This window comes from Sphaerodactylus townsendi, linkage group LG11, assembly GCF_021028975.2.
Source record: "Sphaerodactylus townsendi isolate TG3544 linkage group LG11, MPM_Stown_v2.3, whole genome shotgun sequence".
NCBI lineage: Eukaryota > Metazoa > Chordata > Lepidosauria > Squamata > Sphaerodactylidae > Sphaerodactylus > Sphaerodactylus townsendi.
This window is the reverse complement of record NC_059435.1, coordinates 78823254-78848393: the sequence shown is the minus strand read 5'-3', so window position 1 is coordinate 78848393 and position 25140 is coordinate 78823254. Positions and strand designations below refer to the sequence as shown.

The window sequence follows — 25140 nt, the reverse complement described above, 5'->3', positions numbered from 1 at the left end:
AGGGGGCTCTTGCCAGCCGGTCTGCCCAAGTGACTCAGGAGGCAGAGGGAGGCTGGTCCCAGAGCCCCAACTTCCTCCTGCAGTGGCAGAGAGGGCAAAGGCCACCCAGCCCCCTTGCTCTGTCCTCGGATCAGCCCGCGTCCCAGCTGTGTGGATCAGTGCAAAAGGACTGGGGGGGGGGAAATGAGGGGGCCTGACGCCCACAGGAAGTTCCTAAAATCTGAATTTCAAAAAGAAACTCTGGAGCAGATTCCTACTGAGAACGAGGACTTGCTGTTCCTGAACACCTTCATAGGCCCCCTCCCTCCCGCCCCTACAAACACAACTTACACCCAAACGAGCCAAGGCTGAGCCTGCATTGGGGTGGAGGGCTGGGTCTACAATTGAAGGAGCCCTTCCAAACATCTGGTTCTATTTTGAGGTTTCAGCCTCCTGGCTTGGTTAGCAATGTACCCAGCCCCGTAACTCAGACTCTAATATGGTCAATTTCCCAAAGTCTGAGGCTGGAATTCAAAGAACTGATGCTTCCAGCATCTTGCCCAGAGACCTCTTGAGATGCCCACCTCTCTCACATCTGCCAAGATTTGTTGGGAACTCAATTCTGCTACTGCCCATTCCTGTCATGCTCCTCAGAGGTTTCACCCTCTTCTATCTCAGCCTGCTGGCACAGATGCTCCTGGCCGTGCTGGGAAAGCAAACGCTCCTTCACACCACTCTGCCGTGAGGCCACCTATGGCTTGCTCTGCTGGGCCAGACCAAGATCGGCCCATCTCAGCCAGCCTCCCGTTCCAGGGCCTCTGGACTGCTCCCAAGCACAGCCCAATGGGAACAGCGCCACTTCCACTGCCCCAATTCTTGCCCCTTCTTTCCAAATATTCACGTTATCACAGGGCAGCTCCCTAGCAAATCTCCTCAGTGTCCCCAAAATGGTTTCATCCTCCCCCCCCCCCACACATACACACACACGTTTCACCACTTTTCTTCACTCCTCTTGTTCAGGGTGGTCATCCAAGGCTCTGGACAGCAGCAGCCAATGAGGACAAAGCATGCCTTGGATTCCCGTGCACCCCTGCCTCAGGGGCAGCCGGCTTCTTTCCAAGCTGGAGTGTGGGAGGGGAGGGCACGTTCTGCAAGCACAGGGCAGTGGCGGCGGCAACAGCAATGGCCACCCATTGAAGGTTCATTTACTACAGGTCGCAAGGGATGCAGTAAGAGCTGCCACGTATCACGCAAATGCCGGTCTCTCCGACTCCCTCCCTTCCCCACAGACTTTGGGGAGTGCCTGAGCCCCCACCCCCCCCCACCCCCACCCCGCTTCCCATGCACCCAGTCCCCTTGGCCAAGGGGCTGTTCACTGGCTGACCTCTTGGAAGCAGAATCTTTCAGCAAGGGGCCCCCTATCTCCTTTGGGGTGGGTTTTGTCCCAGTGCACAGTGGCCACGGCCCTGATTAAGAACATCCTATTCCATGCAAAGAATATTAAGGAGAAGAAGAACTGGTTAACCTGAAGGAAGGAACTACTCATAGGGTGCAAATGCACGTAACAAACCCCCAGAAGGGGCAAGATAAAGCAAACCAAGGCAGATTGTGAAGTGCTCCGGAAGGATCTCTAAATGGGGCCTGAACTTGCTGAGGCAGCCACAGAAAGGAATCTTTGGGTTGTGGGAGACGGCCTGGTGGAAATGCCAGTTTGGAGTCAACCATTCACGGCCCACTCTTGCCGTGCCCTTGCAGACCACCGAGGGGAGGCCTGATCTGGAATACTGTGCGCTGTTCTGTCACCATATCTCAAAAACTGCCAGCCTAGAAAAATGCAGAAGGAGCCAATCAAAATGATCACAGGTTGAAACCCCTTTCCTATGAGGAAAGGGCAACTCCTCTGGGATGCTTCAACTAAAAAAAAAGACAACAGGGGAAATTGTAGGGATTGACAAAATTATGCTTGGGGTTCAGAAAGCTGATCCAGATGGGTTTTCTCTCCTGGCCCCATGTCCTAGAACACAGGGAGACGCAGGAAGAAATACTTATTTGGCCAATGAATAATTAACCTGTGACATGCGCCGCCAGAGGACGTAGCAATGGCTACCAGATGACTTCAAAGGTGGCACAGGCACACTGATGGAGGCGCGGCCCATCCATGGCCACATGAGGGGACCACCACACTCCGAGGCAGCGAGCCTCCTAAAAGCCCGGGCCCGGAGGCAGCACCAGAGGAAGGCCTCGGCCCTTATGCCCAGTTTGTTTGGTCCTCTTGAGCAACTGGTTGGTCATTACGGGAGACGGGACAGTGGACTAGTGGTTGGTCCGAGCACTGCTCTCCTGATGTTCGCAACAGGTTCAGCAGGGGTGGGAAACGGAGCGCTTAACTCTGGCCCTCCTGACATGTTTAGGAAATGCCAGCGCTGCCTCTCCAGAGACCCATTCAAGGTGGCTCACAAAGTAAAAACAAACACAATAAAATTAAAATGAAACACAAAAATATGTTATTAAAACCAGCCACAAAGCAAAGAGCCCGCCAGAGGTATAGAGAACATATCCAGTCCTCAGAAGCACAGCTCAGAAAGACGGGGGTCCATTGGCTGAAGGAGGCCTGTTGGCTAAAGAACAGGGAAGGCCCGGGCAAGTCTCAAAAGGGCCCGGCAGCCCCACTGGAAAGGCCCTGGCCCCGCCCAACTTGCCTCAATTGGAGGAGGAGCTACAGAGGGCAAGGCTTACACAGGGGGCCTCATCGGGCAGTCTGGCCCAACAGTACCTGGGCCCCAAGCCGTTGAAGACTCGGCACAGGAGTGAGAAAAAACCAGGTTCCCGCTCTCAACAGCACCCGGCCGCGGCACACGGGACTGACAGAAGTGTCTGGACACAGGAAGCCCCGGACAGCAGACATCACAGTGAGACCACTCGGTTGTGGCAGTGGTCACGTTATCCTTTGAGGAAGGGCCACCGTGGAACTATCAGCCGAAGCAGACTGCTGGGGCTACGGGACTGGTGGAGACCCACGCCCCCCCCCCCTCGTAGGCCGGCATCCAGGACCACCCCCAGCCGCAGTTCCTTCCCCAAAAGGCACCCACACCTCTTCTTCCCCATGGCTCAAAGTTTAACCTTACAAAATCAGACAAGTGCCCGGAATGGCTCGTGCTGCACCAAATGCGGAAACTCCTGATCACTTGCAAGGAGCGGCCCCCGGCCACTGATGCAGGGAGCACAAACGATGGGCCCTCCAGAGACAGAGACAGCAACTGAGGGAAAGTGCCCCTCGAGACCCCCAGGGACACGGAATGCCCACTGCATTTAACTGGCAGCTGGTCTTGGAAAGCACGACGACAAACACCACCTCCCAAGGCCACCGGAACGGGGCTCTGGAGTTTGAAGGGGGCCCCCACGAGCATTAAAGCCAGCTCTGACCAATTCCCGGGGGGGGGGCTCGTGTTCTGAGGCAGGAGTTGTGCCAGGTTACCCCCCCCCCCCGCCCCATTCCATGCTCCGTGTTCAGAGTACGGAGGGGAATGTCTGAAGAGCAGGACGCTTTCCCTTCTCCTGGCCATCTTCAGACACGGGGTGTCCCCTTGGCCAGTCAGGAGAGGTCGGTTTTCTCAAAGTTCTTGGCTCTGCCTTTGGAGGGACGCTGCCTCATCTAAAGTGCTTCCAGGAAAAAGACGATACGGCTGGGGTGTGACTGCACAACCAGTCACACACACACACACACACACACACACACCCCTGGAGGCACCAGAGGACCAATGCTTCCTCTCCAGGTGGGACAGCTGCCCCCAGAATCCCAAGAGTCCCACCCCTTGGAATCTACAACCCCGAGACCCCCTTCCCCACACATTCCCCAAGAACAGCTGCTCTGGCGCAGCTGCGGCCCGGGAGCCGTTGGGCTCCAGGCTCTGGGTGGGGTGGCCAAGAGTCCTCCAATCTGTGCCCACTGACACTGGAGACCCACAGGCAGCGGGTGCTGGGGCAGGAGGCTGGGCAGCTGAGTTCCCACCTTGGCTTCCACACAGCCCAGGTCTCTGCTGGGGACCGGTGGGCACCCAGGACGACCCCTTTCAGCCTCACTGCTTGGGAGGGATTTCTGCCCACCTTCACGCAGGTGGGCACCTAAAAGGGGCGGAGGGCCTTCCAGCAGGGCTGGTCAAGCCCCCCCCCCCCAGCCCGCAGGAGGCACCTGCTTGGCACCCAGGCTGGCCAGTCTCCTCCGAGGACCAGTGTTCAGGGGGGGGCGGGGGCGGCGCCAACAGTGCCCCGCAACTAAAGCACATGTGAAGGAAAGAGGAAGGGATGGAGGCTGCCCCCCCCCCGAGGCCAACCCCTCCCCGCCCGCCGCCCCCCCGCACCGCGGTCCCCGGACGCCTCGGCAGGCCCCGCGCCCCCTTCCCGCACTCACCACCCCATGGACCAGAAACTCAAAAAGTTTGCTTTTCGTCGCCTTGCGCGCCCCGCCAGTGACTTCCTCTGCGGCCATCGGGCTCCTGCCGGCGGGCGATGCGGGCTCTTCCTTCCTTCCTTCCTTCCTTCCTTCCTTTTTCTTTCTCTCTCTCTCTTTCTTTCCTTCTTTCTTCCCTCCCCTCCCCTCCCCTCCGACTCTCCCCCGCCCGGCTCGGCCCTGCTGGGCTGCCCGCACTTCTTTCTCGCAGCGCCGCCGGCCGAGCGGGGAGGGGGCCCCACAGGGCGGTCGCGACGGCCCACCGCAGCTGCCGAATTCCTCCGCGGAGAGGTCGTGTCCACCCCCCCACCCCCCTAGCTCTAGCCCCGCCGCCTTGGCGCGGCCCCGACGGCAGAGGGCAGGCGGCGCGGCCCTGCAAGAACACCCCCCCTCCCAGCCAAGCCAAGCAGGCCCCGCGCGGCCGCCCACCGGCCAGGCCAGCCCCGCCCCGTCCACTCGTCCGTCCGTCCCTCCCTCCCGCGCCTGGCCGCGCTCGCCGGACGGCACCCCCCGCGCCTCTGCCGGTCAGACGAAGAGTTCCGGCCGCGCCCCTGCACCGCCACCAGGTCTGGCCCCCTCCCCAGCCCGGAGCCCGCGGGCGGCAGCTCAGCCGCCCAACGAAGTCGGGGACGGGCCTCCCCCCCGCCTCCCCCCGAGCTGGAGGGGGCGGCCTGGGCGAGGGAGAGGCCCCTTCGCCACCCAGCCGGAAGGCCGCCGCCCCCGCCCAGAGGAAGGGCGCCGGGGAGACCCGCCGCCGCCGCCGCCGCCTGCAGACGGAACGCGGACCCGCCGCCGCCCCTCACCGCCCCCCCCCCCGGGACTCAGCCGAGCGCAGCGCCCTCCGCCGGCGAGGGGAGGCGGCACAGCATCCCCAGGTGCGCGTCTCCCTGGCAACGGAGGGCGGGAGCGTTGCCAGGTGAGGGGGCGGGGCCCGGGGGAGGTGAGGGGGGCTCCCGGCGCGATCTCCGCGTCCCGCAGGGCTCCACAGTGCACGTCGGAGCAGGGGGCGGAGCCGCCCCAGTCCGCTGCGGAGCCGGAACTCCCTTCGCCACCCCCGAGCCCCAGACGAACCCCCCCCCCCCCACCGGCGGCTACGGGGGCCAAGTCCTAGGAACCGGGGAGGGGGCTCAGGCTGCGAAGGGCAAAGCTGCCCCCCCAATTACCGAAGGGGGGAGGCTCGGCGCATGCGTGGGTCTACCTTTTTCCCTTCTATGAAGGTCAGCCGAAGGGACGGAGGAGAAAGGGGCGGGTATTAACTATTTCTACGCCGCCGCAGTGCAAAGTACCCTGCGAGAGCTGGACTTGCTGGCGACACGTGTAAGCGCACTCCCACGTCGCTCTCGCCTCTGCTGGGGAGGGATTGCGATGGGGGCGCCATCCAGGAAGCGAAGCCGCCCTGACCCGAGATCCCCGCCCTGCCCCTCTCCCATCCCCCAGGGGTGCTCCCCTGTGGAAAAACCCTCCGGATTTGGAGGCCGGGTGGCGCCATCCATAGAGTCCACTTTGCAAAGCTGCCATTTCGTCCAGGTGAAGGGCTCTCGGGGGACCAGCCGGAGGTCTCCAGCCACCTCCAGGAGGTCAGCCCCAGATGCATGGTGGCCTCAGAGCAACCCCGTCCCCCTGCACAGCCCCAGAAGCTCTCAGCCCTCCCCCAGGAGAGGCAAACGGGCAGTAGCCACAAAGCTGGGTCTGTAGCCCACCTGGGCGCTTTGAGCCCGCCTGCAGCTGGTTCACACATGCTGTGGTCAGAGCTCTTCTCAGGCCGCCTCGGAGGGAGAGCCTCTTTCAGGGCAAGGCCTGGAGGCCAAGATGCCGGATGGCAAGAAAAGGGGGCTGACCTCTTAGTTTGCTGGAGCAAAATAAAGCACAGGAGAAAACGACTAACAACATTTTTTTCAATATACAAAAGCTCATGTTCAGATCACTCTTGTTAGCTGGTCTCCAAAAGCTTTTGAGGATGGGATTAAGCCAACCCCAGGTGCACAGGTTGCCCCCAGAGGCTCCTTCCTGAGCTCACACGAGATCCGGCTCATTCGCCACACCAGTCCTGCCTCCCCCTCTACCACCTGCTGGCCCTCCTGCACCTGTATCCCATGATACCTTCCTTCCTTCCTCACACCCAGGCCGCTGCTTTCCCAGTCTTTCTGCAGTTGAGGCAAAAGAGGGAATTGTGGCATGACATTATACCAAAGGATAATGGCTGCTCAGGCCCAGAAGTGCCCCCAAATCCTCTGGACTCAGAGAAGCCCAACCGGCATAGCCAATGCACCCACCTGGCACCAGTAGGGTGCCACTAGACAGAGGGAAGTGGACAGAGCTGTGAAGAGCCTGTGTGCAAGGCTCCTTGCCCCTGGCATACGATGCCTACTGTGGAAACCTGGACAACTGATGACAGCGCAGATTCCAGGAGATTCCAGCTCCCCTGCCCTCCCCCACCATGAATGAAATCCCAACAAAGTCAGGAATCTACTGCAGCAGAATATCAGAAGTCCGTCAAGCCCAGCCAGGGAGCTCTGGTCACACCTGCCGTAGCCGGGTTTGTCTCTGATAGCAGGCCAGGCCAGCCCACACAGAGAGCCAGCCACACCCAGTGCGGAACAGGAGGGCCGCGGCACTTTCTGCCAACCCAGAGGAAAACCCAACGACAGGAAAGATCGCTGGGCCCTCCTGGCTTCCTCAGGCCACTTGCGGGGGGGGGGGGGACTTCCCACAAGGGACAAGGAAGACAACAAGTCCAGCAAGATGCCATCACAGCACAGGCCAAGGTCAGGCCCCGGCAGCAGCAGCAGCAAGGCTCAGGAGACGCCACCTCAGGCCCAGTCAGACGAGACGGCACGTGGCTAGGGGTCACTCGGACAGAAGGTGCTGCAGGCGCTCCACTCAATGGCCACACTGCCGGTACAGCTGCGTGGCCAAAGCTGCCCATCTCCGCTGCATGATGTGATTGATGGGGCCTGGCTGCCTCCCCACCCCCTCGTCAGGATGATGATGCAGGCAGTCCCAAGTCATCCTCTCTGACGGCCTGACCCATTCGCATCCCTGATTTGGGGGGAGGGGGAACTGGCAGCCATCGTTTGCCACAAGTCTTCTCTCCTTTGGATGCCCGAAGCAGACATTGCTCAACCCTGATTCGTAGAATCATAGAGTTGGAAGAGACCCCCAGGGCCCTCCAGCCCAACCCCCTGCCACGCAGGAAGACACAGTCAGAGCACCCTTGACAAATGGCCTCCGTTCAAGCCTCCATTTAAAAACCTCCAAAGAAGGAGACTCCACCACTCTCCGAGGCAGCGAATTCCACTGTCCAACAGCCCTGACAGTCAGAAAGTTGGTTCTGGTGGGTTTTCCGGGCTGCGTGGCCGTGGTCTGGTGGATTTTGTTCCTAACGTTTCGCCTGCATCTGTGGCTGGCATCTTCAGAGGTGTATCACAGAGAAAAGTCTGTTTCACACTGTGTCTAAGTGAGAGGGGAAAGTTTAGTGTGGTATATTGTCCATGTCCCAGGGTGGGGAACCAATCATTAAGTGTTTGGGTGGAACTTGCTATGCAAAGGTGTGGCTGAGTGCATTGTATTGCGGGTGGGGTTATCAGTCCATTTTTCAAGTACTGGGAGCCGGGCTTTGCTAATTTTTAACGTCTCTTTTTTCTTGTCCTGGTGTTTGTGAATTTCAATGGCCTCCCTGTGCAGTCTGGCATAGTAACCTTCCAAATTATTCAGAATTTCAGTGTTCTCAAATAAAATATTAGGTCCAGTTTGGTTTAACACATATTCTGCAACTGCAGATTTTTCAGGATGGTTAAGCCGACAGTGTCTTTTGTGTTCCTTAATATGGGTCTGAATGCTGCATTTTGTGGTTCCTACGTAGACCTTTCCACAGCTATAAACAAGCAAAGCAAACTGATTAGCCTTCTCAAATAACTGCAAAAGATTGGCTAGCCAGGACTCCCCTTTGCAGAAGAGTTTTCCTCGGCAGGTTTTGTTTCTCTGTGTCAATGGTCTTTGTAGTAGTGCACTGCCGACCCAGCAGTACACGCATTAGAACGTAGACGCGTTGGGGCGTAGCGGACCTCGCGACATACCGGTCGCATCGCACCCCACTCCTCATCCCCATGAGTCACGCGGGTGGTGGAACTGTTCTGGCTCAATTCACGAGCGCCAGGGACAATGGTCTTGCTAGCAGGTGAGGATTAGGCTCAGGCAGCGTCGCTCTTCTCCGCCGCATTAGCCAGATGAGATCATCGCATCACCTGGATGATCTCCGACCTCCGGCCTCCGGAACTCCCCAGTCCTCCCTCCTGCGCCCGATGGTAACAATAAAAGGTGCCAGGAACGGCAGGCGGAGATTCGCTAGCGAACGGACCTCCGGTCTCCGCTCTTTCAGCGTCTCCACCAGATGTTATCTCAGCGTCTGCGTCGTTCTTCACGCTGACGGCGTGGAGTGGAAGCTACAGCTCGGTGCGAAACCGGGAATCCTCGAACCTCCACCCTGCTCACGGTCGCCTGGGGAAGGGCAGCGATACCGAAGTCCGCTGGATGCGCCATCCAGGACCACCAAGTTCGGTATCGCTTGTCCTCTGGATCGGCGATATCCAGAACCATACGCGTCTAGGACACTCTGCGTCGGCGGAACACCGGTGAGTATGGGAAAAACTGCAAAAGCAGGGCTTATGATGTAAACGCGTTGGCCGGAACTGGCGTTAGCGAAATCGCGCGCGGGAGTCCCAGTAAAGAAGGAGCTCGCAAATTGGTTGAGGTTGAAGCTCGGTGTCCATGGTACCCAGAGGGGACATTGAATCTTAAGGACTGGGAAAAGTCATCGAGCGACTCTTAAGCACAGAGCCTCGGCGTAGCGCCGATGTAAGCTGCTACTGGCGTGGGCGGACAATGTTTTGCCCGCTATCATGCATCGGCCTGCAGACCCTACGGCTCCCTTGGTTGCTGTGAGCGCTTCCCTCCTTCGATCTTTCACCTTCCACCAATTTCAACCCCGGAATTTTCTCTATCCATACTAAATTGGGCTTCTGTCCTCAGCTACGCCCCTCGGCTCCTTCACTTATTTCGAACTCTCCCGGCTCCAGCCGCTATCTACTGTTCGCCTTCATTTTTCCAGAAGCCACTGCACCTTTATCGTCGAAGCCAGCTAATGGCGGCGGGTTCAGAAAACTCTGCTTAGAGCATTATTATACGATCTACTGAAGAAAGAAAACCCTGGACGGAAGGCGATGCGATATTCTTGCATTGTGCCCCATCCACTTCACAGATACTGAGGAGGATGGCATGGTTGACGGGTTGTCGAAAGTACCGCCCTGAGCTATGCAATATCCTCACGAGCTCCGCCAATTCAGCAATGCGGGCGTGGAGTCACTAGCCCCTCATTGAGAGGGCATGCGTCAGGAAGCCATAAAGTGAACCACCTATCATCGGTTCCAGATGACTGGAAAACCACCTTTACCATGCTCCCTGGAGCCCTGCGCCAATTTGTGGTCCTGGGAAAGTGAGTTCCGCCAAGCAATGCTTCTTTGTGCAGAGCAACCACCTCTGGCTCGGCCCTACACGCCCGCTCCAGCACTACGGTTTCGATGCTTTTGCCAATCCCAACGCATCAGATTGTCTCTGCCTGGAGGCCACCTCTTGCAGTGCATGCCTCTGAGAATTGCGTATAAGCGCGGCATTTATCAAAGTCCCCAATGTGACCAGCGCCAGCCCAGAGTTTCTCCTCCATCGGCAAAAAACCCCAAAGAGCCTTATGCTGAATTTGTAAACAGGCTCCAGGAAGCTCAAGAAGGCAGTAGATAGCGAGGAGGCCCAAAGCGAGGCTCCTTGGCATGCTTCGAGCCTGCGAAGGCAACGCTTCCCATGGAGTGCCGCAGGGCATCCGCGGGCCTAGGCAAAAAATCCTGAACTGCCGGGACATGCTTAAGTACGCTTGCCAGGACGTGGTCCTCTGCTCCACCAAGCTGGCATACCAGCGCCAGTGCACTCTCCACCCGGCGGGAGACAGTCTCAGGATGACTCGCTTTAATCTGCGGCGAAGACCCGGTTACATCTCCGAAGGGAGTGGCCAGAGCAGTGCCCGGTGGGGGGCTCTACAACCCGGATGGGAGGGAGGGTCCTCCCCAGGAGGTTAGAGAAGGCCACTAAAACCCAAAGTGCCCGCAAGTTGCCAGAAGGGCTTCCATTGGAGAGAGCGATTTACTGCCTGTCGGAAACTCCCGCCTCCAAGTCTCTCCTGCAGCTTGAGGACCAAGGCAGAGGAGAGTACTAGAGCAGCACTCCTAAGCGCCAAGGTCTCTGCTAAAACCACCCCTCTCGTGGCATCTGCGGCTGCATGCACCCAGCCCATCTCGCTTTTTTAAGTTCCCCACGAGGTTCTTGTAAGCCCTAACTCAGTCTGACGTAGGCCATCCCTGGAACCGGGACAATTGGGCTGGTGCTGCCAAGGCACTGCTGCAGCCGAACAGGGATCATGTTCATCGGCTCCCCGGTGGATCATCGACTCCGCGCACCAAGGACCCATCCACCTCCGGGTCTGGACAAATATCCCATAGGAGCTGCCGCTTCGGGTGGCTCTTCCAGCTGATTCTCTGTCCCATCGCTGTCCGGCTGCCGACTCCAATGAAGGCTCTGAGAGCCCCAGCAACCAACATGGCACAGCCCACACCGTCATAGCGGTGTATTTTCTGGCGCTGGGATCGGGAGCTCCCAAGTCCGGCATTCTTGGGAGCTAAGCCGCCCAGGATGTAAGTTCAGGGCCCAGGATGGACGCGGCGCTTGGATATCGCGATCATCAGAGCAGCTGAGGGTCTGAAGCCGACCAGTGGCGACCGAGGCTGTGCTAGCACATCTGGGGGGGTGGGGAGACAAACAGCGAAGACAGAGCATCCCACTTTGCCGCTCACCGCGGTCCAACAACCCAGGACTTCGGCGGCAGCTTTGATACAGTCCAGCCCCATCGTTCTTAGGACATCCATGTCAATCTCTCTTGGGGAAAGAGACCTCATGAGTCAAGGTTAAAAGCGACTCTGGTCTAGGGATGGGTAAAAGCCATCACGGATCAGATTGAGTCTCAATCGTAGCCTTCCTGAAACTGCTCCTTCCTTAACTCCCACAGGAAAATCCTGTTTCCTCCTCTCCCTCCTTCTTCTCCTTCTGTACCGACCAGTATAGAGGCGGGAGAATGGCGGAGTGGCTGACTGGCTCCTCCCTTGGATTAAAATCTGGGGTCCGATCTGGCCTCAGAGTAATTGCAGCACTGTTCAGGACAGGCCTAAACTAAGCTGCGCACTGTAAATTCAACTCCATAAACCAAGGTTTTAAGGGCTTTAAACAAGGTTGCTCTCTGGTTCTTTCTGACTTAGTTTCCGGCCTTTGGCGAGCCATATAAGGAGTGCGGTCTCCGTGAGTGCGACAATCTAGCAGATAATTGATCACAAAATCTAGGCACTCATCCGGCTTCAGCATTAGCCACCAAGGTCACGGTAAGTGCAACTCCCTTGTGCAAAGAAACCCCTTCTTTTTCTCCTTTGTGTGCGTGTAGGAATTTGCCTCTGATCGCCTCTGATTGCTTCTATCTCCTCGGATGTACTCATCCCCCCCAAAAGGTGCTTCCTAAAGCCCCTTTTGTAAGTTGCTGATTAAATGCATACGACTAATCCCTCTAGAGTCTCAGCCTGTTCCCTTCCTGGGAACCGGACCCTCATGCTGGCCCTGATGGACTCTGAAGCCAGTTCACCCGCCAGTGTATTACAATTCTCCTGCCTCCTCTCCTAAGTCAAACAACTAAAGAAAGAGGAGTGTAGGCGGCCCCAGAGGAGGAGTTGCATTAAAAGCAACCTTCACGGGCTGCATAAACAAGCCTTCTTCCTTGCAATGCAAAGCCTTCTTCCTTCCCATAGTAAATTCTAAGCACTAACTTTCTGAGTCCTGTAATTCCTCGCACCATCGGCTTCTAGAACTGAGTTTCCTGGCTAAGGGAACGGTATTACGTAACCTGGGGAAGGGGGGTGTGGTTTCAGTCCTCTTCCCTACAGGCTCCTGCAGTGGGACTCAATTCACCATGACAGGCCAACCATGGAATGGCGCTTCTAGGGAGGGAAACCAACCTCATCCAGGAGATGGGCAGCGATCTTCTAAGAGAGGATTCCGCCTAGCGAATCGAAAGCTGAGGCAAGCTGCTGTCGCTATGGCCTAAAGACCCGAATAATGACCTGGGGGGGAGGCGTCCAGAGCCACCAGCCGAGGTTCTAAGCTGCCATGTACAGCAAGACTCCACTCCCCGAAAGGCGCCTGAGAACCTCTGTGCGGCTCTGCTTTGCGATCACCGCCACTCAACTCAGCGGACCACCATCCTTTGCCTGCTCTGCTTGCACTCCTGCCGGCCGGTCGGCCACCTCTGGCAAGCTTTCTACCAGATAACATTCTGGGAGAGCAGTGCCGCTGCTAACATAGCGTCTTCATCTTTTCTGCTCTGGGCCGGTACTAGAAATTCGAGGAGCCTGGTAAGCTCCTGCCTGCTCCCCGTCTGCAAAGCACCGGAGACTTCCCAAGTAAGTCTTTGGGCTGAGCTCCCTTCAAGTGAATGCCTCATCCATCAGATGTTCACCATGAAGCCGACTGGGGACTCCGATAAGGTCAAACCCTCCGGCTGGCGGCTCTTTCCGCCCAATCACTTCTAAGGCGATTAAGCTAACCACCCACGAGTCTGTGCCAACACCTGTACATCGCGGCGCAACCCAATGGGCTGAAGCTGGGAACCGACCGGGCCACATTAGCTGCCGGCTCGGCCAGTTGGAACTGCACATGGAGGACATTCCCCGTGTTCGGAAACATCCTGTCTCCCCTCAGGGGCTGGTTCTGGGACATAGGGGAGAGCGGTTTAAATCCATATTCCGCCTGACTCCCTGCGAGGAACTCTTTTTGCTGCGCTCCCAGTCGCCTTCACCATTGTCCTAAATTCTAGGAAACCACCCGGGGCTCGGACGCTTCGCCATGCAGCTCCGCCTCTGCCTTTGACTCCCTCCTGTTTCGGGCGGCCAGCGATGCAGCTCCCTCCTCAAGCGGAGAGTTAGATCTCCTACCATTTCCTACTTCTGTAAGTGGGGAGTCCCCGGTTCGCTTCCTACAATGCTAAGACTATTGGCCGGCTTGGCCACCATTGTGCCGCTAAAGTCCATCAATTCTATCTCTCCACGCTCTGGATGCCCTGGCCTCCCGGAAAGCAGCAGGTGGAACAGATGGCCAAGCGACCCTGCAGACAATGCGTGCAGGCTATTGATTATTTGTTGTTGCTTACATCACCAAGGTTGTGAGAATGTAAGCATAATATGTGTTGTTTTAATCTTTCTGATAATCTCTGCCAGTTGATCCAGCATGGAAAGTGCGTGAGTTGCAAAGAAGTTGTATCTAATCTGGAAGTATGATGTTTTGCCCCCATTGGTGGTCAGCCTCTCTGGAGCTGGCTGCGGGAGAATGGTTGAGTGCTATTGTACAGCTCTGCATTTAGTTTGATTTACGTAATTGCCTTGTTATGGGATCTTGTTTCATTCAATCGTGTCTAATATTGCCTGCGTGTATGCAAGAAACCCCTCGCCATTTCCCTTACCTCCCGCAACTAACCCTCAATTCTAATGTACTGCTTTTAAGCGGCTTGGCCAACTTGACCAAGCGTGAGGAGGAGAGCATGTAAGCGTCCTTTAAATCGCATACTTAAGCGTTTGCCTGCCCCGTTTTCTTAAAATGTAAAAGGAGGAGATGTAGTAGTGTACCGCTGCCGACTCCAGCAGTACCGTAGTAGAGCGTTGGGACGCCAGCGGATGCGCCCTTGCTGACGCTTGCGATGCGCCGCTTCTCCTCATCCCCATGAGTCACGGGTGCGTGAATTGGTTCACGTCTGGCTCAATCACGGTAGGGAGCAATGGTCTTGCCCCCCAGGTGAGAGTTAGGCTCAGGCAGCGATGCGGCTCTCATACGTGAGCCAGATGAGATCATGCATCACCTGATGATCTCCCAGTACCTCCGGCTCTCGAACTCCCCCCCCAGTCCTCCCTCACTACCGCTGATAGGAGGTAATGGCCAATAAAGGTGCCAGGAACCCGGCAGGCGGAGAGACTGGCTAGGTTAAGAACACGGACTCCTCCGGTCTCCGCTGGCCAAGTTGGCGATCTCCACCTAGATAAAGATGTTATCTCAGCTGTCTCTGTCACCGTTCTAACTACCGCTGACGGCGTGGGTGCGCACTACAGTCTTTAAACGCACAGAGTCTGTGTAGATTTCTGGGGTGCCGAGACCCACTAGCAGGCCCCATCACCTTTTCAGCATGGCTGCCATGAAGGCCGGGCCCCATCGGAAGGGGAACAGGAGGAAGCCTGGCCTGGAACCTGCTGTGATGGAGGCAGCTGTTGCCAGGATGCCCCCTGGGCTCCCTTTGAACAACTTGAGTCGTAGTTATTCCATTCCAGTCCTCCGGCACGGAGATCAACGTCAGGGATGAGTTACATGCAAACCAAATGAGACATCTGACGGGGGAAGCTTCGATTCTGAATAGCTTTTGCCCCAAAACACATTGAGGGTCTCTAAGGAGCTCCGTCTCAAATCGAGCTGTTCCTGACAGGCCTGACTCTCTTAATTCCCTTGTTCAACTTCCTCACAACCTGTCCCCTCATTTCTGCAAACTCCCCTCTTTTGAAATCAAGTGTGATTTTGGCGACAACGTTCCAGTGTCACGATTATTGAATTTCATAATGTTGTCGTTGCTGCCTGCCAGATCCTTCCGGGAGGCAACAAAGGAGTCGCCTTCTCCCAGAAACTCCTATTTCTCCACATGTAGTGGCGGAGCTACAAGGCGACGGGGGTGTATACATTGCACCAGGCGCGTGCCATTGCACCCCGACCCCATCCCCCCTCGCCAGGCCCATCCCACCAGCCTGGCCTGTTTTCAGCTGGCAGAAATCTGTTTTCTGCCGGCTGGAAAAAGTAAATGGGGGCCCCACCACGGGGGGTGGAAGAGCCGTGGAGGTGGAGGGACATGGAGTGCGCCCCAGGCTACAGCCCTGTCCACATGTAACCCCCTTCTCGTGCCCTCAAAGACTGAGGCGAAGTATTAAACACGGCTGAAAGACTCTCTGGGCTTGTGTTAAACCACAGCGGCTTCAGGAGGCCAAGAAAGCGGGGCGGGGGGGTCTCCTTTCCCCCTTCAGCCAGTGGCTTCTCTGTTTGCAGTTTCTCAGACAAGCACTACAGGAGAGTGCAGAACAGCATTTAAGGAAGGGGAAAGCTCAGCCACTCCTTCTGCTCCCTCATCAATTATTTTGCCTGTCACAACAAAACTGGGGGTAGTTGCATGCAACTTTTGCGGGGGGGGGGGGAGCGGTATGTTCAAAGGGATATGAAGAAACCAGAGCACTGGCTGCTCCAGAGGACAGGTTAGGGATGGGAAGGCAGGACTGCTCGGCTCCTGCTCGGCCTCTGTCTAGCCCGGAAGCGCCCTGTGGGTCTGGTGAGGGGGCAGGAGGGCAATGCAAGAGTTCACCAGCAGGTGAGGAAATACCTTACATTAAACCTAGTCCCCAGTGGCAGGCAAGCCCCCCCCCCCGACACACCCCAGGTATTACAGGAACTGTCTGATGCCCCCTCAGAACCTTTGCCTGGGAACAGGCCAAAGCGGGGGGGGGGGGTTCCAAACAGAACGGACTAGCCAAGTGTGCTCAGGGCACCAGGACAGATACTGGATCAGACCATAAAATGGTTCAGCTGTAAGCATCTTGGGGAGTGCAGGAAACTGCTCTGATCAAGAATAAATTCTGCCTGCTTGAACTTCCTCTGGGTTTTGATCAGTTTGCTCTGTCTGTGTGAACTGCTGTGGATGTGATAAGTCCTGAATTTGGCATAGTATCTAGCGAAATTCTACAGACAATTTTGGTTGGCAAACTAGTTGAAATGCAGGCCAGGTGACAGCCCAGCCAGCGGACTCAAGAGTCAGGGAGTTCTGGGGTTGCAAGGTCCTTTCAAAGTCATCTAGTCCACCCCGCGGCCTGCTCCAAACAGACCACCTTTATCAATGACACAATCTACCTGGAGGGAGCTCTACAGAGGGGCACTGCAGGGCTCCCCTTTGGGCCCTGGACTCAGAGGGAGGGAGGGAGGGAGGTGGTCCACCTGCTCCAGGATCTGGGAGGAGTGTTCAACCGGGGAGGAACTCTGGCCAGCCAACTTCCTCACTGCCTACCCAGCCACCCAGCCCAGAGGCCCACTGCCCACCCCAAGAAACCTCCTTTGGGGCACAAGCTCCTGATGCGGGAGGCTGGAAGAGGGTCCCTCCGGTGTTTCGGCACACCCTCCTCGCACCCAGCTGCTCTGAAGAGAGGGGTGCAGGAGGTGCCTGACCGCTGAGCAAAGACCCTCAGGACCCTTCACAGTGGGATGCACGGCTGCTATGAGCAGCACTAAAGAAGCTAAGTGGCGGCTGGGACATTTCAGGGGAGAATGGAGGGAGGACGGTGCGGGCCCCCCAGTGGGAAACTGCCCGCCCACCCCGTAGCCCCTGGCCCTCGCCCTTGCCCCCAGGGACTATTACTACAGTGGAGCCAGAAGAGGACGGGCACCAGCCCCCCTGGGGACAGCCAGCTCCACCCTCCTCTCACTGGGGTGCTATCATGAGGAGCCCACAGGCGTGGGCAGAGCTGGCACAACCAAGAGGGGTCTTCGCCATGGACCATCAGCACCTCCCTCCCACGGGACCACTCCTTTGGCCACAGCAGAAGGTGTCCCACGGCACAAGCTCAAACAGTCCAGCCAACCAAATGATCCCAGACCCCACGGAAGCCCTTCTGCAGCAAGGCCCGGTCGCCCACCAACAGGCACGCACACTCTTCCAGCAATGTGCCCATCCTGGGAGCTGCACCAAAAGCCTCTAGGACGAGCAGGCATCAGGAGAACCCCCACCCCCACCCCCCAGTCCAACCCCCGCTCAGTGCAGCATCTGCCTGGAGCATCCCTGACAAGGGCTCCTTCAGCTGCTGCTTGAAGACTCTTGAAGGGCCTCTTTGCCATCCTTGGAAGAAAAGCATGTGCTGCCGAAAGCCCCTGTTCAGACCCCTGCGCAGGCCCAGAGCACGGATCAGGACCGAGGCACTTGTCCTCACCACTTTTGTTGACTGAAACGCTCCTCCAGGCCACTCTCAGCCTCAGGAGAGAGGGAGGGAGGGAGGGAGGGAGGGAGGGAGGGAGGGAGGGAGGGAGGGAGGGAGGGAGGAAGGAAGGAAGGAAGGAAGGAAGGAAGGAAGGAAGGAAGGAAGGAAGGAAGGAAGGAAGGAAGGAAGGAAGGAAGGAAGGAAGGAAGGAAGGGCAAACTCCTTCTCTCCTCCACTGGAATTCAAACAGCTGGGAGTCTTCAGAGAATGGCATGAAAGAAAGCATTAGCCGCTCGCCCCTCTCACGAGGGGGGGGGGGTTCAAACAGAGAGTGGTCAGAGAACCCAAGCAGGGCTGTATATACACAGAAGTTCCTCCCAGCCTTGGGCTCCAAGTGGCAGTGGCCATTTTTGGCCACCTGCTCCTCTCCCGGTTTGCTTCCCAAGCCACCTCTCTCTCTGTCATGCCAGGCGGGCTATGACCTTCCTGGAAGATTGCAGACCAAGCATGTTCTGAAGGTCCGACTGGGGTGGCTTCCCTCCCTTTCAGCCCCCAGGACCACCACTCCCCCCAGCTGTACCCCCAGGGGGCTTTGCCATAACCACCGGGAAACCCAGAGGCACCGACACCATGACAATCTGCTCCCACTTTTAGCGCTTTACATTGATACAAAGAAAAGGGCTGGAAAGTTACTTCTAATGAAAAGGGAAACTGGAAGTCCCAAAAGGAACCAGCAGAGTTGGGGGGGGGGGGGGGGGGGGGGCTGCTCAATACCAATTATCATTTTTTTTAAAGGCCCTCTGGTGGCTCAGTGCAGAAAGACACGGACAAAATGGCAGCTGACACAGGGAAGACCTTAGACAGGGTCTGTTGCCAGCGCAAAGGCCTGCAGGGAAACAGCAATCCCTCGCCAGGTGGATGCAACCAAGGAGACCAAGTTTAGCGTCTCTGCTTGCCTTCAAACAGAGGCCTCTTCAACTAGCCTACCTCAGAGGGTTGTTGTGAGGATAATGTAAAGCAGAAGAGAACATGACAGCCATCTTGGAGGACAGGAATGGGAAAGGTACCCGTGACTCCCTGGAGTCCTGTGGGCTGCTTTCTGCAGCTCCATTGCGGGTGAGGCTCAAGAGAGAGGCTGACTTCACTGTGACGGGCGGGGGTGGGGAGGCACAGCTGATTCCAAATCCCTGTGCTTCTGGGCGCAGAGTCCAACCCCCTGCCGATAAGAGTGTTCAACAAACCCTCCACTAGGTGGGAATCTGGAGAGGATTATTGGGAGAATCTCACTGTGACCGAAATCAACTGGGACCACCACCCCACGCTCCATCAGTGGCCCGAACTGGGTCTAGTTTCACTGCACCCTCCTGGCCCTCTCTGTTGGGCCCCAGTTAAAGGGAGGGGTGGCCAGCCATACGTCCCCATCAGCTGTGTGACACAAGGGGCAGTAACAGCATTAGCAGGAGTCCTCTGCCCCAAACTGGCTCCGCCACTTGTGCCAGAACTGGCAGGCAAGGCCGGGTGACCACCACAGACCACGGCCAGGAAAGGCACCAGCTCCCCCCACCGCCTTCCAACAATCCTCTGCATGGCAAGAGACCGGCCAGCATTCCAGAACCCCTCCGCCCCCCCCACCCCACCCCCACCGTCAGTGGCTACCCAGGACTGAGCAGCTGGTGGGGCTGCTAAGGACTCTGGACCAAACCCCACCTCGAAAAGGCCGGCACGAGTGGAAACTTTCAAGCACAAGACGGCCCATCCCGGCAGGCAGCACCAGGAACCCACCACTGGAAGAGTCCAGAAGGCGGCAGCAGCCAGCTGTCCTGTCCTAACCCTAAGGCTGCTCGCTGGGGGTGGGGTGGGGTGGGCACAAAACCCTTTCCACACCAACAAGAAAAGCAGCAGCAAAGAGGCTGAGGCAGCTAGGAGAGGTGCAGCCAAACCCCACCCCCCTCAACTTGCCCTCCAGGGAGCAGTGGGCAGAACGTCTGCCCCACTGAAACATCACTAACCACACCCCCCAGCAGCCTCCTCAGGGTCTCTTCCCCCAACTGGGTCTGACTCCTACCCTGCCCCTCTGCCTGTGGTCCAGCCCCCCACTGACACCTGCTGGAGGCTGGCCTCGAAAAGCCAGGAAGCCCCCTCCCCAGCACACCAGGCACCCAGCTCATCCGACGAGGCAGCGTCTCCCACGGGCTCCACGCCCCCGCTGCCCCCAGCCCCCTGGTTCGGGGGGGGGAGCACCCTCCCCGCTTGCTTACCCAGCTGCCCTGTCCTCAGAGACGTTCTCCGGCTCTTGAGTGCCTCCCTACCTTTCAGGCCAGCCGGGGTAATGCCTGCCTGCCGGTCCCCCTCCCTGGTGCCAGCCACAATGAGGTTCCCGGGGGGGAGGGGGAGCGCAGGCACAGGGGCAGGTCGGATCCTGAAGCCAGAGCCCAGAGCCCGCCTCCCTCCCTCCCTGGTCTCTGGACCGGCAGACAAAGAGCTCCGCAGCAGCACCCGGCTGCCAAGAGCCACACAGAAGCCAGCAAGCTCCCTTCCTTCCTTCCTTCCTTCCTTCCTTCCTTCCCTCCTTCCTTCCCAAATGCTTCTCCCCCAGTTTCCATGGGAACAGTATAATGCCTTTCCCGTTGCTGGGGAAATGTAGCCGGAGACGGAGGAGCAACCCCCCCTCCTCCTCCTCCCCCCAAGAACCTCGAAGGGTTTAGCAGCTTCCGCAAAAGTCCACAAAGTGTTTTGCATCAAGGGGCCGCTGCCGCCACCCCCTCCCCCCTAAACTGACCATGCCGCCAACATAGAAATGGATGGGGGGCATGGAAAGCCCCCCTTGCTCAAGAGGAGGAGGAGGCGTACAGAGCTCATGGCAGGATGAGACCCCCACCCCACATTTCTACAAACAAAGCGACCAGCTAGGTGGGGCTCGTGGAGAATTCATGAACACACATGTCCCCATCCCCCCCACCCCCCACCCAGTGGTCTGGCCTGTAGCAGAAGGCAGAGAACCTCCACACACACCCCCAGTCAGACCCCTTTGTGGGCAGAGAGGAGGCGCTCAGCCACACTGAGCAGGAAGGGCTCCGGCTCCTGCCCTTCCTTGCCCTGGACACATCCTGGGGTCTTGGGAAGAGAGACTCTTTTGGCCCCAGCTTGCACGCCCAGAAAGATGCTTTCATTTTGCTAAACTGGGGAGAAGGGTTCCTGAGACACTCCCAGGGCCTGGCAGCTCACTCTGCAGCTCTCCCTCCCAAACACTTACCTGAGACGTGGGCGTCAAGCATGGCCAACCTCCAAGGGCGTGGGGGGCTCTAGCCCTCCCTCAGAGAAGATACGTGGCCTCCAGCTCCTGACAGCCTCCTCTTGCTCTGAGGCGGCCCTTCCTTTCTACTCTTGGGGAAAGTGCCGGCTCTGCCCCCAGCTTCCCTGGGGAGGGGGGCAGCAGCAGCTTGTGCCCTAAGGAGAGCCAGACCCCCAAGACCCCACTGACTTAGACGGGGGGGAGGGGGGCAATTCCACACCACAGGGGAGCACTGTTGTGTTTCCCAGAAAGGCCCAGTGTTGACAAAGGCGGCAGGCAGGCAGAGGGCACATCTCAGCCATTCGTCTGTTCCTGGCAAGCTGAGCCACAGTTGAGATTAGGAGGTGGGGGGATTCAGTGGGGGGATCCAGCTGTTCGCACCACTTCGGCAGAACCGGTTGTTGAAATGGTGCCTGTAAACCACCAGTTGATAAATTATTTGAATCCCACTACCGGAACCGGTTGTTGAATTATTTGAATTCCATCACAGGGGGAAGGAGTTAAAGGAAGAGGAGCCCGCTGACATGCACTGGTGGGGGGGGGGGGCGCTCCAGTCCTGGGGCCCAGCAGATGTTCAGAAGCAAACCCCTTCTCTGGAGACAGGGCAGGCAGCCCTGGCTGAGAGGGACGAGGTCCCCAAATGCTGTGGCTCCTGCCAAGCAGGGCTCTCCCAGCTCAGCTGTGGAACTCTGTCGGCTGAACTGGGCCAAGCCGGGGAGCAGAACCCGACTGCCGTGAGGTGTGTCCACGCAGGGCCAGAGCGCAGCAGTCTTTCTGTAAGGCTGCCAAGTTCCTCTGGGCAAAGAAACAAAAATAAAACTGTTTTTTTTGGGGGGGGGGCTTCCATGCTGAGCCCATGTGGCTCTCTGCAGGCCCCCCCTCCCAAGACCCAGTCCAAGCCCCAGCCCCAGAAGCTCAGCTCGCAGCCCCGGAAGCACCAGAGGGATGTGGTCCTACTTGGGTAAAAACGATGCCCTGCCCTCCTCCCACCCAGCCCTCCGCATCCTCAAGTGGGAGAAGTGCAGTACCCCCCCCCCACCTTCCCAAGGTGCCCCTCCCACTATGACGGAGATCATCCTGGGGAATCAGAGAACAGCCAGAGAGCAAAGGGGGGGGACACCCCACCCAAGGACCCCAAGCTCCCTACCCACCAAAGCCCACCTTGAGGTCTATTATCAACTGGGCAAATCAAACACATTTGCACCATCCGCCAGGTCTTTGCTACCTTGAGGAGGCATGGGATCCCAGCAACCCCCCCCCCCCAACCACCTGCGAGACTGCCAAGCCCCCGGCACACTGGGCCAGATCTGGGAGACCCCCGGCCGAAATCCCCACTGTAGCCTGAAAGCTTGCTGGGCGACAGGAGGTCAGCCTATTTCATGGGGCTGTTGGGGGAATGAAATGAAGAAGGGAAGGAGCATAGAAGCCACTGGGGAAGAAAAGAAAGGCAGAAAATAAAGCACACACACACACACACGCCGTCTACTCATTTGTGCAGCCCCACAAAAGGAAATAATCTCTGGGGAGGGGAGGGGAGGGGAGGAGGGATTGACTGACCTACGGACTGACGGGCAGCTAGCTAGAGATGGAAGGGTGTGAGCCCTGCTCTCTTCAGGGGGGCGGGGGGGGGGGCAGACTCACCATCAGACGCAGCAGACTCTGGAACGGCCGGGCCCTCCTGGAAGCTCCACGGCATTCACCGGGGAGAGCTGAGCAGGCCAGACCATAAGGGAGACCCAGTCGGTCATTCTTGCCAGCCAACGGGTCATGGGAAGGTGGCTGCTGAGCTCTTGGGTATCCGCTTTGTCAGGGATCCGCTTTGTCCACCTGCAAGGCAGGAAAGGGTCACCCCAACTTGACACCCAGGCCAGGTCAAGGTAGGTTGGGGCAGCAAATAGGAAGAGGACTCCCTTGGGACTTTGCCAGGCTCAGTAGAGCAGCCGGTGAACCCACTCGGGGCCCAGAGAAGGTGCTGGGGCCAGGACTGCCTCGCTGCAGAGTAGTCCAGCGGAGGCTCCACTGAGCCCCACACTCTATTCCCCAGCTGGGGGGCAAGGCAAGAAGGCACCCGCCTGAACCACGCAACCAGCCCCCAGAGGCACGATGAGGGGCCCACCGTGCCCACTGAACCGGGGGGGGGGGGAGCAAAGAGCTGCTCCTTTCTGAGCCTGGCTAGGCAGGGGCCTTCCTGTTGCCTGTCCTGGCTGCGCAAAGGCCAGCCCCCTCCTCGCTTGGGCATTATATTAACCCCCCCTGCCCCCCCCCCCGGGAACCATCCTTCCTCCCAACAGGAAAACCCAGGCCTCTTGAGACTTTGCGCAGTCAGGGATTTCTCCCACTTCTTCTTCTCTGCTTTCCAGCCACGGGACCCTTTTGGAGGGACGGAGGCAGAGTGAGCGGCAGGCAGGCAGGCAGGCAGGCAGGCAGGCAACATCCCAAGGAAGGGTGCAGTGCAGGTCTAGACACGCGCTTGACCACGCTGGCGGCTTCTTGCCAGTCCCTTTCCTAATAATCCCTGGCTTGGAGATTGTTCACCTCTGCTGCACACCAGACTGCATGTTTCACTGGGCCACCCAACCCCACCCCAAGAAGGCCTCTGTCCACCTTGGCCTCAGCCAGGTCTGACACCATCAGTGCATATGTGAAGTGGGGGGGGGGGGGTTTGCCCCAAAGCACTTTACTTTACACCTGCATCCACTTGGCCTCCTTTGCCCCACTCATGAAAAGGCCCCCTGGCTGCTGGTCCTGATCCCCTGCAGTGTGGATTGCCCTGGAGGGAGCGGCAGCCCTGCCCACTTCAGTGGCTCATGGGGTCCACGCAGAGAGGGGGCTGACAGACCCCACCGCTCATCATCATCCCCTGACCACAGATCCAACCCCTCCTGGGTCTAGGAAAGGGCCCACCCCCCCCTTGCGAAATCCACCCAGGGGGGGCCCGGCATCTCTGCCTCCCAGATCGAGGTGATCCCTGTCTGCTTTTAGTCAGTGCAGAATTCCACAGGTGAAGCTGCCACTTCCACGGGCTGCCTGTCAGCAACCGTTTCCCCCGCTGCCACGTCTCTAGGTTAAAAAGCACAGGGGGAGGGGGGGCAAGCAGGGCGCCCCTTGGCCTGGGAAGAAGGCGCGGGGCCGGGGGGAGGCGGAGCCCGTGGGGCCAAACAAACATCACCATCCTCTGTGGCGAGGGAGGGAGACCCTGCTTGCCCTCCCCCACCCCACCCTTTGGTCCTTCGGGCCTCCCTGTCCTCCCCCACACGAAGACTGAGGAATCCCAGGGAAAGCCAAGCAAAATAACCGGAAGGGAAGGGAACGCTCCCCCCCCCCGGCCCGCACGCCGCCGCACCAGCCCCGGTCTGAGCTGCCCTCGCTCCTGAAATGCCCCTGATGCCCTCTCGTGATGAGGGATGCCCACGGCCACAGGAGGGGGGCATTCAGGCACAGCCCCACTCACGGCCAGGGCGGGCACGTCAGGCCACCCACCCACCCCCCGCGGGAAGGAGCAGCCCCGCCCCCCGGGCAGCGGGCAGCAACGACGGGCACGCTCGAGGGGGCGCCAGGGTGGCAAAGCGCGCCCGACCGCTCACCTCACCAGCCCCATCGCGGGGCAAGGGCAAGCCCCATTGGGTGGCCAGCCCCCTTCCCACCGGCCGAGCCCCAAGGGGCCGTCGGCGCCTGCCTGCCTTCCCGCCTCCCTCCCCACTCGCTCGGCGGCTGGGGGGGGGGGGCGGGGGGCTGGCGACCCGCCCTGCGAGGTCCTGGGCCAAGGCGCGCCAAGGGCAGCCGCCTAAGGGTGGCCTCCGCACGGGGGAGGGGGCATCTGCCGGCAGCCCCCAGGGAGGGAGGGAGGGCGAGACGGACGGACGGACGGCAGGAGGTACAGCGCCTACCTCGCAAGGCGACGGCGCTCCGCGGCGATTCAGCCCCGTCCAGCCGGGTGCCCAGCCCAGCCGCGGCCTCGCCTCCCCTCCCCTCCCGGGGCGCCTGCGCGGTGCTGGAGGAGGGAGGGGGAGCCGCGCGTCCCCCCCCCTCGCCCTTACAGCAGGAGGGCGCTCGCCCAGCTCCCCTTCATCGCCCCCGGCGGGGGGAGGGGAGGAGCCCGAAGCCTACCTGCCCCTGCCTGGCGGCCCCGGGAACCAGCCAGACCCCCCAGACAGCGCCGCCCTCTGCTAATAGCGGTACACTGCCCCTGAACAGGGAGGCTCCGCTGAGCTGGCCAGGCCAGGAGTTCGCGCCCTACAGCATTTGGCAGACGCCCTGCTAAACCCACCAACGCCGCGAACCGCTCTTAACTGTTGCAG

At 58.9% G+C, this 25140-nt stretch overlaps 1 protein-coding gene across 4 annotated transcripts in view; it reads right to left on the bottom strand.

The window, feature by feature from the left end:
* The window catches only part of SMARCD3 (SWI/SNF related, matrix associated, actin dependent regulator of chromatin, subfamily d, member 3), a 62181-nt gene extending 37350 nt beyond the window's left edge, over positions 1 to 24831 (bottom strand). Inside the window, exons 1-2 of one of the 4 annotated variants that reach the window (XM_048510346.1) lie at positions 24730 to 24831; positions 22484 to 22669 (exon numbers count right to left, since the gene is read on the bottom strand). In XM_048510346.1, the coding sequence (XP_048366303.1) occupies positions 22484 to 22486 (3 nt within the window). In that variant the 5' untranslated portion in view covers positions 22487 to 22669; positions 24730 to 24831. Of the gene's footprint in view, positions 1 to 4387; positions 4845 to 5017; positions 5215 to 22483; positions 22670 to 24729 lie in introns of those variants that run through there. The other 3 variants (XM_048510347.1, XR_007245718.1, XM_048510345.1) reach the window with 3 other exon arrangements.
* Positions 24832 to 25140: the final 309 nt, after the last annotated feature.